Source organism: Diorhabda sublineata, unplaced genomic scaffold (genome assembly GCF_026230105.1).
Source record: "Diorhabda sublineata isolate icDioSubl1.1 unplaced genomic scaffold, icDioSubl1.1 Dsub_61, whole genome shotgun sequence".
Taxonomy (NCBI): Eukaryota; Metazoa; Arthropoda; class Insecta; order Coleoptera; family Chrysomelidae; genus Diorhabda; species Diorhabda sublineata.
In genome coordinates, this window is record NW_026614284.1 from 95,336 (window position 1) to 109,465 (window position 14,130).

At 30.1% G+C, this 14,130-nt stretch overlaps 1 protein-coding gene across 1 annotated transcript; it reads right to left on the reverse strand.

Annotated features, from left to right (window-relative positions):
* Positions 1–754: 754 nt before the first annotated feature.
* LOC130452297 (uncharacterized) lies at positions 755–3,781 on the reverse strand. Its single transcript, XM_056791534.1, has 4 exons — positions 1,580–3,781; positions 1,319–1,417; positions 1,055–1,165; positions 755–911 (listed from the first exon to the last, which is right to left on the reverse strand). The coding sequence occupies exons 1-4, from the start codon at positions 1,683–1,685 to the stop codon at positions 880–882; spliced, it is 348 nt and encodes a 115-aa protein (XP_056647512.1). The 5' UTR covers positions 1,686–3,781; the 3' UTR covers positions 755–879.
* Positions 3,782–14,130: the final 10,349 nt, after the last annotated feature.

The following is a 14,130-nucleotide window of genomic DNA, read 5'->3' on the forward strand; positions in this document are numbered from 1 at the left end:
AATAATTCCTAGGTAGGTAGAAGATAGTCTTTAGGGTTGATATTTCAATATCTTTCGAGGGATTGTTATTCTATTTTTAAAATTTTATGTTTATTTTATTGTCCAAATGTAATAATTATGATTGATATTTTGATAAATTGTTGAACCTTCTCAGACCCTTTCTTTATCCTTCCAAGAATTTTATCTTCAAAAACCAACCACCCTTTTTTGTTTATTTAAGCAAACTTATATACCTCTTCTCGATGTTTCCTTTTATAATTCGTATTCTAAATGTAATATCCAAAATTTAGGACTTGATAAAGGCTTTATTTATTACTGGGTAGAAAATGAAACAGAAATTTTGAAACTTGAAATAAATTCTACACTGTATGAATTCTACGTTCTTTCTTTACTTAATAAACATTTTCATGTACCTACCTGTAATCACTAATGAAATTACTAATTCGAAAAACGAAGACGTAGAAAAATTGAAAATATATAATAAGTACCTATCTAGTGTCCTAAAAAGAAACTTTGTTAAGCTTTCTTAACCACTTTGTCAGATATCGTCGATTAACATCCATTGAAGCCCATTGAAGTCGATTGTCACTTTGTCTTGATTGAAAATTTTCAAAGTCTATCTTCCTCATTTGAAGTCGAATTTCAACATTTCTCATATATTTGAATGAGTTTGCATCTAACTTTGTCAGATATCGTCGATTTACATTCATTGAAGCCCATTGAAGTCGAATCTCACTTTGTGTTGATTGAAAATTTTCAAAGTCTATCTTCCTCATTTGAAGTCGAATTTCAACATTTCTCATATATTTGAATGAGTTTGCATCTAACTTTGTCAGATATCGTCGATTTACATTCATTGAAGCCCATTGAAGTCGATTCTCACTTTGTGTTGATTTGACATCTCATATTTTCTGAAAAATTGGTGTGAACTTTTTGAAACTCATTGTATATATAATTATTTAAAAAAAAATGAAAAATTAGTGGCCACCTGATAACTGAGGTATAAATTCATGATTTCTTTCACAAGCTAGAAACTAATGTGAAAATGACTTACGCTTATTTGTTTTTGTGACATTAACAGTCTCAGTATCTTCTGGTATGTAAGTTGGATCATGTAATGAATTATCTCTGTCCACACTAAGATCACATTCAGAAACTGCAATATCTATAAACAAGATAGGTAGATCACATTATCACTTATTATGTAGACCTACTTCCTTATTAGATTAATTAAAACTGACGGCAACAACTATAAGTTGAACATAGACTTACTTTTTTAAGAACAAATTCACGTCTATTGAGAAAGTACCATACTTACTTTGATTTATTTTTGTATCATCTGCCTCATATGTAGGATAACATCTAGAATTATCTTCATTACCACAGAGATTAGATGTAGAAATTGCAGTATTCATATCTAAAAAGGAATGGTGCAAATGAAACAGTTTATATACATAGATCAATGATCAATTATAGAGGATTTGAAACTAATTTAGTAACTATGTATAGATTTCCATCCAAAATTTTACAAAAACAGGAACTGTTTCAGATATTTTATAAATAATATAGTTCAACTTACCATTCAGACTTTCAATATCTTCACTCATTTGGATATCTCGTTTCTTTTTTTCCAATATATTTCTATTATTATTGAGAAAAACTATATGAGCTTCATAAAAGCCCATTTTTTTATATGGAGCCCACACCAAATCTCCTTCAATTGGAGTCAACTGCCTTGTAGGTACTATGTACAGAATTTTGTCCTCAATAAACCTCACTAGACAGTATTTCTTACTGTTGTCTATAAATAATTATCAACAGATAGTATTTACATTTTCAGCAGAAATTATCTGAACACCCGAAGGTCAGGTGTTTGACAAAGTCCATTTCAGAATAATCGCAATACGCATCTAAAAGATTGATAACTCGACAGAATATGAAAACCATTTCGTGAACTTTTTATTTCTATGATAATGAAATTTTCAATTTTCATTCCATTTCTCAAGAAGCTACAAGTACTAAATTATAGCTTATAGAAGCAGATTGCTCACTCAATATTGTATCTCTCATACACACTCCTGGGAAACAACCTTTGCTCAGAAAGTTTGTCAGTTATGACACACTGTTGTTGGATATCTTATTCTGATAAGTTTCCCAACAGACAAATCCTATCTTACTTCGCTACTGCATAAAATCGTAAATACATATGCATAACTAGATTCTAAAAATACATAAAAAATATTATTTAGCATCCTTTAAACGTTAAAAATAATAACATTGGGCAACATTGTAGGTTCGTTGTTCTTTCACATTTTTAAGCTTAAACTGAGATAAGATTCTTACCCTTTGTTGTTTTGCCAGTGTTTCCCCTATTTTAATTGGTTTTGAGTGTCATTATTCTAAACAGAGTATTATTTCATGTGAACTATAACTATTGATAAAGTAAAAACTGCACATTATTGTTGTGTGTGTCGTATTAATTCCACTTCCACGTACAACAAAAACCTTCAATTTTTAACAAAATTTCAACAAATAAATTGAATACACTCCAGAATAGACAAAATAATAAATATATTACTGATTATATTTCTAAAACGTTTATAACACAACTATTAAACAACTCATTATAATTACGTCATATTTTATTTTTCAAAGAAACCCGTCAGTACAAAGTACCTTATGTTCAGGATAACTAATCAAAAACCAAAAGAATAAATTGTAAAATGTACAGATGTTTCACAAAAATAAACAAACTTGATTCGAGTTCTTACAACACAATACTTTGTTTCACTGTGTTTGTCCTCTAACACCAATAATGAATTTAATCAACTTTTTCGTTCATAATATTAGTATCACTACACTAATGGTTAGTATTTATTATTTAGTTAAATCTATCATCGAACAGTTTATATTATTTAGTGTCGGGCATTGTATCAATTGGATACACCCCTGAGCGCGTGGAAAACAATTTCTTGTTGCGCCGTGGAAAATTTGAACCATGAACATCAAAAATGCCGACATCGAATGAGCCATCAACTGTTATTGTAAGCTTTATACTGTGCTTTTAGCTTTTACTTTATTTCACGTTTAAGAATGACAGAAATTCGTTACTGAACGCGGTATGCAACAGAAAAAAATTGTATGAGTAATACAATCTCTCTAATTTGATTTAGAAAAGATACAAAAAATGGAATGCACTATAATTATCCAATGATATATTAAAACTAAAATCTTCGTAATCGGTAGAATTTTAAATATTTCTTGTTTTGTCATATTATAAAGAACTAATCGCATCGACTCAATTCCGAGTTGCATTTACCTCTAAAATTTGGCAAAAAATACTGTTTTCCAACGTGTTTCACACAATATTTTTTCTAATTTTTAATTGGATGTGATTATTTGAATTCAAATTTAAAGTACTTGAATCGTATAATACGCTTTTATCTGAGACATACCAAATAATATGAAGGGTTCTGGAGAAAAATTTATAACGAATTAGAATATGGTAAATTACCCCTGGGGGGGGGCTGTTTAGAAGCAAAAGGTACTTATTAGGTATTGTGCAATGGGCATGTATAAATTTACAAAAGAACCTAGGTATGATGAAATGAGTAAAAACAGCAAAGGATAAATAGTTGGATTGAGCTTGTGCAAAACAAGTAAAAGAGAGAATGGTTGGAAAATTGATGTTATATGGGCAATCCAATTTGGTGGTCGATATCTCCGAATTTCACAGACCTAATTTTCATATAACAATGGTAGTAAATGAAGTAATTTTTTTCGCATTTACAGATATTTAGCGACGTAAACGTGACAATATCAGTTCAATTTGGTTAAAACGTGTTAAGCTTAAAACATATATTTAAAGAATATTGGTTCTCCAATCCTGCTATTTCTATTGAGTAAGATAAAGTATTTTTTGCATTGATTACTATCTTATGAAAATAAATTTTCGAAATATTTGGCTGGTTTGAAACTGGTTGTGAAATTTCATAATTTTGAATAAGGAATAAACTCTTAATTCTCTCTCTCTCCTGGGGAACAAATCCAATACGCAGAATATTTGTCATTTATTACTTACTGGCCGTTATAATAAGTTTACAAAACATCATGCGATCGTTGTATCAGTTGGCTCCACCTCCATCAATGTAATGTTGCGCAATGGAAAAATTGAAACAGAGATCAAAGGTGCCGACCACGAGTGAACAATTGCTGTAAACTGTGACTTAAATAAGTCATACGATTTAAGTTTATCTTTGCCAACACCAAAGTCCGTCAAAATTCAAGTTAACTAGTCCATCTAACTGCATGACATGAAAAATTACTAAAAACAAAGTTACAATGATTATTTTGTGAAACACTGTTCCTACTCTCACAATAACTCGTTTTGTAGCACGAGTACTACAAAAAGTAAAATTTTTTTATAATAATAAAATGACATTAGTATCATTACCTATTTTGTGTTCATTTCATCTTTGTACTGAAGTGATATGTGTAAGATGTATAAAGTTTGAATCTCAAATTTCAAGTCTTGGTTTGACTCATCGTAAAATTAACTATAAAATGTAAAATAAAAATACATACAATGACCAATTGTATGATACTAAAAATTTCTAAAAAAAATTTCAAAGAATGTCAATTGTATCATTGTAAATAATGATATACCTAATAAAGTCTCTTATAAACATGAACTACAAGAAGTAATTTCATAATAATGCACATATATACAAAATTTACTCTGTGATATCGGAAACAGATACACAAAATAACCATTTCAGCAATGTTTTTGGTAACTTTTTATACAGTTTAACTCATGGCTGACAGATTGAAATTTATAGCTAACATTGGATATTTGGTAGGTATTGGGGTAATCAACCCCCTACACATAAGATTATGGAATTTAGAAGAGAAAGAAAAATCAGTTTCAACCTAAAATACACATACACCCAATAATAACAGAATGCACAAACTCATTTTAAATTTTTTTAAAATATTAGTAGTGTCAGGAATCAATTGAAGGCGCCTACGGGAATGAAATACTATAACAAATATTACGTTGAATTATGCTAAGCAAATACTATAACGTTATTTTTGACAAAACGACAGATGTTGCCACGCATCACAAATGTCTATTGACTCACAAGAAAGTTTGGTAGGATTCATTGACTGTCATGCTAGTAATTAAGGAAGTACGACGCATGAGACCTACTTTGGTGGTGAAGTACTGGATAATACTATAACAACATTATAGGGGCTGATACATGCAACTTATTGTTAGGTGAACAAAAGGGAGCTGTTACAGTACTGATGATTTTGTTCTTCATATGTAATTGTGTCTTTGGGGACAATTGAAGGTTTATACTTTATACCGTGTACACTTATACCGTATAAGTTTGTTTGAGGACCTAACATTTTTGATATGTAAATGTGTATTTGGGGTCACTGGAAAGGTATATACGGTATAAGTTTATACCGTATATGTTATACAGTTTAAACTTATACTGTCCCCGTATAACACTTATCCATATATATATATATATATATATATATATATATATATATATATATATATATATATTAGTTTCAGTGCATCTTCGAGTTGCAAAGAAAAAATTGGGAGTACTCCCACCCCAATAAGAGTTCAAGAACAACATAAAATAATGAGAAGAAATAGTGTTACCGAAGGGATTACTAACATTCAAGTTCGTTCAAATTGTAGTAATTCTGCTGGAAAAGAATCGAGATTGATGTCGTCACTCCGTAATGTTAGAGAGAATTTATTAAAATCGCCTTATTATAATTCAAAGACTGGAATACTAGTCGATAACAATACTAAAATAGAATCAAAAGTTGAGAAAATAGTCACCATTAGAAAATCCCTTAACTCGTCGGTGAGTATTAATTAAATGTTACATAATAAAAAAATCAGCTTTTCAATTAATTTTGTGAAAAATTTGTTTCCCGTCTGTTTGCGTTCGACATGGAAATAGCTATTTTGTGACGATTTGCAAAGAATTACATAGAAAAAAATTGATGGTGGAAAATCTATCATCAAATTTCACAGATATTATATAAAATAAAGCAGATGGGTCAAATCTCGCAGGAATCAGCTACAGCTAATTATTCTAAACTCATAAAATCTTTTTTTTTTCACACTGAAAAAAAATATGAAGAAGACCTATCCAGACTGAATTGTAGGATGATAAGAACCAATGCTTCAGGTGCTCAAGTGAAAAATACGCATTTGCAAATTAAATATTCGGTTTTTTTTTATGTTGAGCCTTTTAAATTTTCCATTTTAATTATCCCTACTATCCTTACTTATGTTTTAATTTCGTACAATATTTTGAAATTTAGTTATTTTTAATGTTTAGGGAAAACCGAAGAAGTCCGAAAAAGAGAACATTGGTTAAGGAATTAATTTTGCAAAATAATAACATTGTGATACTGCAGGCAGAATTTTAATATGGTTGTGTAGTTTTCGATTTTAATTTTGTTTAGATAGTTTTATTTTTTTATTAATTGACATACAAATGCTTTTCTTTGAAAACATTACCATTTTGTTGAACTGCATTTGAGCATCTTCTTGTTTGACAAATCTGTAAAAAATGAAGGTAAAAAATGCCAATACTAATGAGAAAATATTAAAGCAATCAACAATAAAATTTAATATTAATTTCCATTAGTTACCTATGTTGAATCTGTTAATTAATAAATTTAGATAGCATTTGAAACAATATAATATATCTGATTTGGAAATTAAATATTACCTTATAAAACAAAAGATAGATACATACTCTTTATATCAGAATGAAATTCTTTTTTGATGGAAGCGACTTTTTTGGGTATTTTTGGATCACAACGGGTATACTTAATGTCTTCTCAATTGGTCCATATTTATATTTTTAAAACACTTTTGATATTTTTCTTTTTATAATCTATAGAAACATTTCACTATCAACTATACTATTTACAACACTATTTGTTAATAATTTCTTTATTTTCAGACTACATTCTATAAGAATCGATTTGAGGTCAACTGTCACTTTGTAATAATTGTAATTGTAATAATTGAAAATTTTCAAAGTCTATCTTCCTAATTTGAAGTCGAATTTCAACATTTCTCATATATTTGAGTGAGTTTGCATCTAACTTTGTCAGATATCATCGAATAACATCCATCCATTGAAGCCCTTTGAGGTCAACTGTCACTTTGTAATAATTGAAAATTTTCAAAGTCTATCTTCCTGATTTGAAGTCGAATTTCAACATTTTTCATATATTTGAGTTAGTTTGCATCTAACTTTGTCAGATATCATCGAATAACATCCATTGAAGCCCATTGAGGTCAACTGTCACTTTGTAATAATTGAAAATTTTCAAAGTCTATCTTCCTAATTTGAAGTCGCATTCCAACATTTCTCATATATTCGAGTGAGTTTGCATCTAACTTTGTCAGATATCATCGAATAACATCCATTGAAGCCCATTGAGGTCAACTGTCACTTTGTAATAATTGAAAATTTTCAAAGTATATCTTCCTAATTTGGAGTCGAATTTCAACATTTCTCATATATTTGAGTGAGTTTGCATCTAACTTTCTCAGATATCATCGAATAACATCGATTGAAGCCCTTTGAGGTCAACTGTCACTTTGTAATAATTGAAAAATTTCAAAGTCTATCTTCCTAATTTGAAGTCGCATTTCAACATTTCTCATATATTTGAGTGAGTTTGCATCTAACTTTGTCAGATATCATCGATTAACATAGATTGAAGCCCATTGAGGTCAAATGTCACTTTGTAATAATTGAAAATTTTCAAAGTCTATCTTCCTAATTTGAAGTCGAATTTCAACATTTTTCATATATTTGAGTGAGTTTGCATCTAACTTTGTCAGATATCATCGAATAACATCGATTGAAGCCCATTGAGGTCAACTGTCACTTCGTAATAATTGAAAATTTTCAAAGTCTATCTTCCTAATTTGAAGTCGCATTTCAACATTTCTCATATATTCCAGTGAGTTTGCATCCAACTTTGTCAGATATCATCGAATAACATCCATTGAAGCCCATTGAGGTCAAATGTCACTTTGTAATAATTGAAAATTTTCAAAGTCTATCTTCCTAATTTGAAGTCGAATTGCAACATTTCTCATATATTTGAGTGAGTTTGCATCTAACTTTCTCAGATATCATCGAATAACATCGATTGAAGCCCTTTGAGGTCAACTGTCAATTTGTAATAATTGAAAAATTTCAAAGTCTATCTTCCTAATTTGAAGTCGCATTTCAACATTTCTCATATATTTGAGTGAGTTTGCATCTAACTTTGTCAGATATCATCGAATAACATAGATTGAAGCCCATTGAGGTCAACTGTCACTTTGTAATAATTGAAAATTTTCAAAGTCTATCTTCCTAATTTGAAGTCGAATTTCAACATTTTTCATATATTTGAGTGAGTTTGCATCTAACTTTGTCAGATATCATCGAATAACATCGATTGAAGCCCATTGAGGTCAACTGTCACTTTGTAATAATTGAAAATTTTCAAAGTCTATCTTCCTAATTTGAAGTCGAATTTCAACATTTCTCATATATTTGAGTGAGTTTGAATCTAACTTTGTCAGATATCATCGAATAACATCGATTGAAGCCCTTTGAGGTCAACTGTCACTTTGTAATAATTGAAAATTTTCAAAGTCTATCTTCCTAATTTGAAGTCGCATTTCAACATTTCTCATATATTCCAGTGAGTTTGCATCTAACTTTGTCAGATATCATCGAATAACATCCATTGAAGCCCATTGAGGTCAACTGTCACTTTGTAATAATTGAAAATTTTCAGTCTATTATTATAAAGAACTAATCGCATCGACTCAATTCCGAGTTGCATTTACCTCTAAAATTTGGCAAAAAATACTGTTTTCCAACGTGTTTCACACAATATTTTTTCTAATTTTTAATTGGATGTGATTATTTGAATTCAAATTTAAAGTACTTGAATCGTATAATACGCTTTTATCTGAGACATACCAAATAATATGAAGGGTTCTGGAGAAAAATTTATAACGAATTAGAATATGGTAAATTACCCCTGGGGGGGGGGCTGTTTAGAAGCAAAAGGTACTTATTAGGTATTGTGCAATGGGCATGTATAAATTTACAAAAGAACCTAGGTATGATGAAATGAGTAAAAACAGCAAAGGATAAATAGTTGGATTGAGCTTGTGCAAAACAAGTAAAAGAGAGAATGGTTGGAAAATTGATGTTATATGGGCAATCCAATTTGGTGGTCGATATCTCCGAATTTCACAGACCTAATTTTCATATAACAATGGTAGTAAATGAAGTAATTTTTTTCGCATTTACAGATATTTAGCGACGTAAACGTGACAATATCAGTTCAATTTGGTTAAAACGTGTTAAGCTTAAAACATATATTTAAAGAATATTGGTTCTCCAATCCTGCTATTTCTATTGAGTAAGATAAAGTATTTTTTGCATTGATTACTATCTTATGAAAATAAATTTTCGAAATATTTGGCTGGTTTGAAACTGGTTGTGAAATTTCATAATTTTGAATAAGGAATAAACTCTTAATTCTCTCTCTCTCCTGGGGAACAAATCCAATACGCAGAATATTTGTCATTTATTACTTACTGGCCGTTATAATAAGTTTACAAAACATCATGCGATCGTTGTATCAGTTGGCTCCACCTCCATCAATGTAATGTTGCGCAATGGAAAAATTGAAACAGAGATCAAAGGTGCCGACCACGAGTGAACAATTGCTGTAAACTGTGACTTAAATAAGTCATACGATTTAAGTTTATCTTTGCCAACACCAAAGTCCGTCAAAATTCAAGTTAACTAGTCCATCTAACTGCATGACATGAAAAATTACTAAAAACAAAGTTACAATGATTATTTTGTGAAACACTGTTCCTACTCTCACAATAACTCGTTTTGTAGCACGAGTACTACAAAAAGTAAAATTTTTTTATAATAATAAAATGACATTAGTATCATTACCTATTTTGTGTTCATTTCATCTTTGTACTGAAGTGATATGTGTAAGATGTATAAAGTTTGAATCTCAAATTTCAAGTCTTGGTTTGACTCATCGTAAAATTAACTATAAAATGTAAAATAAAAATACATACAATGACCAATTGTATGATACTAAAAATTTCTAAAAAAAATTTCAAAGAATGTCAATTGTATCATTGTAAATAATGATATACCTAATAAAGTCTCTTATAAACATGAACTACAAGAAGTAATTTCATAATAATGCACATATATACAAAATTTACTCTGTGATATCGGAAACAGATACACAAAATAACCATTTCAGCAATGTTTTTGGTAACTTTTTATACAGTTTAACTCATGGCTGACAGATTGAAATTTATAGCTAACATTGGATATTTGGTAGGTATTGGGGTAATCAACCCCCTACACATAAGATTATGGAATTTAGAAGAGAAAGAAAAATCAGTTTCAACCTAAAATACACATACACCCAATAATAACAGAATGCACAAACTCATTTTAAATTTTTTTAAAATATTAGTAGTGTCAGGAATCAATTGAAGGCGCCTACGGGAATGAAATACTATAACAAATATTACGTTGAATTATGCTAAGCAAATACTATAACGTTATTTTTGACAAAACGACAGATGTTGCCACGCATCACAAATGTCTATTGACTCACAAGAAAGTTTGGTAGGATTCATTGACTGTCATGCTAGTAATTAAGGAAGTACGACGCATGAGACCTACTTTGGTGGTGAAGTACTGGATAATACTATAACAACATTATAGGGGCTGATACATGCAACTTATTGTTAGGTGAACAAAAGGGAGCTGTTACAGTACTGATGATTTTGTTCTTCATATGTAATTGTGTCTTTGGGGACAATTGAAGGTTTATACTTTATACCGTGTACACTTATACCGTATAAGTTTGTTTGAGGACCTAACATTTTTGATATGTAAATGTGTATTTGGGGTCACTGGAAAGGTATATACGGTATAAGTTTATACCGTATATGTTATACAGTTTAAACTTATACTGTCCCCGTATAACACTTATCCATATATATATATATATATATATATATATATATATATATATATATATATATATATATATATATATATTAGTTTCAGTGCATCTTCGAGTTGCAAAGAAAAAATTGGGAGTACTCCCACCCCAATAAGAGTTCAAGAACAACATAAAATAATGAGAAGAAATAGTGTTACCGAAGGGATTACTAACATTCAAGTTCGTTCAAATTGTAGTAATTCTGCTGGAAAAGAATCGAGATTGATGTCGTCACTCCGTAATGTTAGAGAGAATTTATTAAAATCGCCTTATTATAATTCAAAGACTGGAATACTAGTCGATAACAATACTAAAATAGAATCAAAAGTTGAGAAAATAGTCACCATTAGAAAATCCCTTAACTCGTCGGTGAGTATTAATTAAATGTTACATAATAAAAAAATCAGCTTTTCAATTAATTTTGTGAAAAATTGTCAGATATCATCGAATAACATAGATTGAAGCCCATTGAGGTCAACTGTCACTTTGTAATAATTGAAAATTTTCAAAGTCTATCTTCCTAATTTGAAGTCGAATTTCAACATTTTTCATATATTTGAGTGAGTTTGCATCTAACTTTGTCAGATATCATCGAATAACATCGATTGAAGCCCATTGAGGTCAACTGTCACTTTGTAATAATTGAAAATTTTCAAAGTCTATCTTCCTAATTTGAAGTCGAATTTCAACATTTCTCATATATTTGAGTGAGTTTGAATCTAACTTTGTCAGATATCATCGAATAACATCGATTGAAGCCCTTTGAGGTCAACTGTCACTTTGTAATAATTGAAAATTTTCAAAGTCTATCTTCCTAATTTGAAGTCGCATTTCAACATTTCTCATATATTCCAGTGAGTTTGCATCTAACTTTGTCAGATATCATCGAATAACATCCATTGAAGCCCATTGAGGTCAACTGTCACTTTGTAATAATTGAAAATTTTCAGTCTATCTTCCTAATTTGAAGTCGCATTTCAATATTTCTCATATATTCCAGTGAGTTTGCATCTAACTTTGTCAGATATCATCGAATAACATCCATTGAAGCCCATTGAGGTCAAATGTCACTTTGTAATAATTGAAAATTTTCAAAGTCTATCTTCCTAATTTGAAGTCGAATTGCAACATTTCTCATATATTTGAGTGAGTTTGCATCTAACTTTCTCAGATATCATCGAATAACATCGATTGAAGCCCTTTGAGGTCAACTGTCACTTTGTAATAATTGAAAAATTTCAAAGTCTATCTTCCTAATTTGAAGTCGCATTTCAACATTTCTCATATATTTGAGTGAGTTTGCATCTAACTTTGTAAGATATCATCGAATAACATAGATTGAAGCCCATTGAGGTCAACTGTCACTTTGTAATAATTGAAAATTTTCAAAGTCTATCTTCCTAATTTGAAGTCGAATTTCAACATTTTTCATATATTTGAGTGAGTTTGCATCTAACTTTGTCAGATATCATCGAATAACATCGATTGAAGCCCATTGAGGTCAACTGTCACTTTGTAATAATTGAAAATTTTCAAAGTCTATCTTCCTAATTTAAAGTCGCATTTCAACATTTCTCATATATTCCAGTGAGTTTGCATCTAACTTTGTCAGATATCATCGAATAACATCCATTGAAGCCCATTGAGGTCAACTGTCACTTTGTAATAATTGAAAATTTTCAAAGTCTATCTTCCTAATTTGAAGTCGAATTTCAACATTTCTCATATATTTGAGTGAGTTTGAATCTAACTTTGTCAGATATCATCGAATAACATCGATTGAAGCCCTTTGAGGTCAACTGTCACTTTGTAATAATTGAAAATTTTCAAAGTCTATCTTCCTAATTTGAAGTCGAATTTCAACATTTCTCATATATTTGAGTGAGTTTGCATCTAACTTTGTCAGATATCATCGAATAACATCCATTGAAGCCCTTTGAGGTCAACTGTCACTTTGTAATAATTGAAAATTTTCAAAGTCTATCTTCCTGATTTGAAGTCGAATTTCAACATTTTTCATATATTTGAGTTAGTTTGCATCTAACTTTGTCAGATATCATCGAATAACATCCATTGAAGCCCATTGAGGTCAACTGTCACTTTGTAATAATTGAAAATTTTCAAAGTCTATCTTCCTCATTTGAAGTCGTATTTCAACATTTCTCATATATTTGAATGAGTTTGCATCTAGCTTTGTCAGATATCGTCGATTTACATTCATTGAAGCCCATTGATGTCGATTCTCACTTTGTGTTGATTGAAAATTTTCAAAGTCTATCTTCCTCATTTGATGTCGAATTTCAACATGTCTCATATATTTGAATGAGTTTGCATCTAGCTTTGTCAGATATCGTCGATTTACATTCATTGAAGCCCATTGATGTCGATTCTCACTTTGTGTTGATTGAAAATTTTCAAAGTCTATCTTCCTCATTTGATGTCGAATTTCAACATGTCTCATATATTTGAATGAGTTTGCATCTAGCTTTGTCAGATATCGTCGATTTACATTCATTGAAGCCCATTGATGTCGATTCTCACTTTGTGTTGATTGAAAATTTTCAAAGTCTATCTTCCTCATTTGATGTCGAATTTCAACATGTCTCATATATTTGAATGAGTTTGCATCTAGCTTTGTCAGATATCGTTGATTTACATTCATTGAAGCCCATTGATGTCGATTCTCACTTTGTGTTGATTGAAAATTTTCAAAGTCTATCTTCCTCATTTGAAGTCGAATTTCAACATTTCTCATATAATTGAATGAGTTTGCATATAACTTTGTCAGATATTGTCGATTTTCATTCATTGAAGCTCATTGAAGTCGATTCTCACTTTGTGTTGATTGAAAATTTTCAAACTCTATCTTCCTCATTTGAAGTCGAATTTCAACATTTCTCATATATTTGAATGAGTTTGCATCTAACTTTGTCAGATATCGTCGATTTACATTCATTGAAGCCCATTGAAGTCGATTCTCACTTTGTGTTGATTGAAAATTTTCAAAGT

Bases quoted from the DNA above. Each gene is read 5' to 3' on its own strand.
- LOC130452297 (XM_056791534.1), bottom strand. From the start codon at position 1,685: ATGGGCTTTTATGAAGCTCATATAGTTTTTCTCAATAATAATAGAAAT. The intron at 1,418-1,579 runs GTAAGTTGAACT...ATTCCTTTTTAG, and splicing joins AGATATTGAAAGTCTGAATG to ATATGAATACTGCAATTTCT. The intron at 912-1,054 runs GTAAGTCATTTT...CCAATTTTTCAG, and splicing joins TGTCACAAAAACAAATAAGC to AAAATATGAGATGTCAAATC.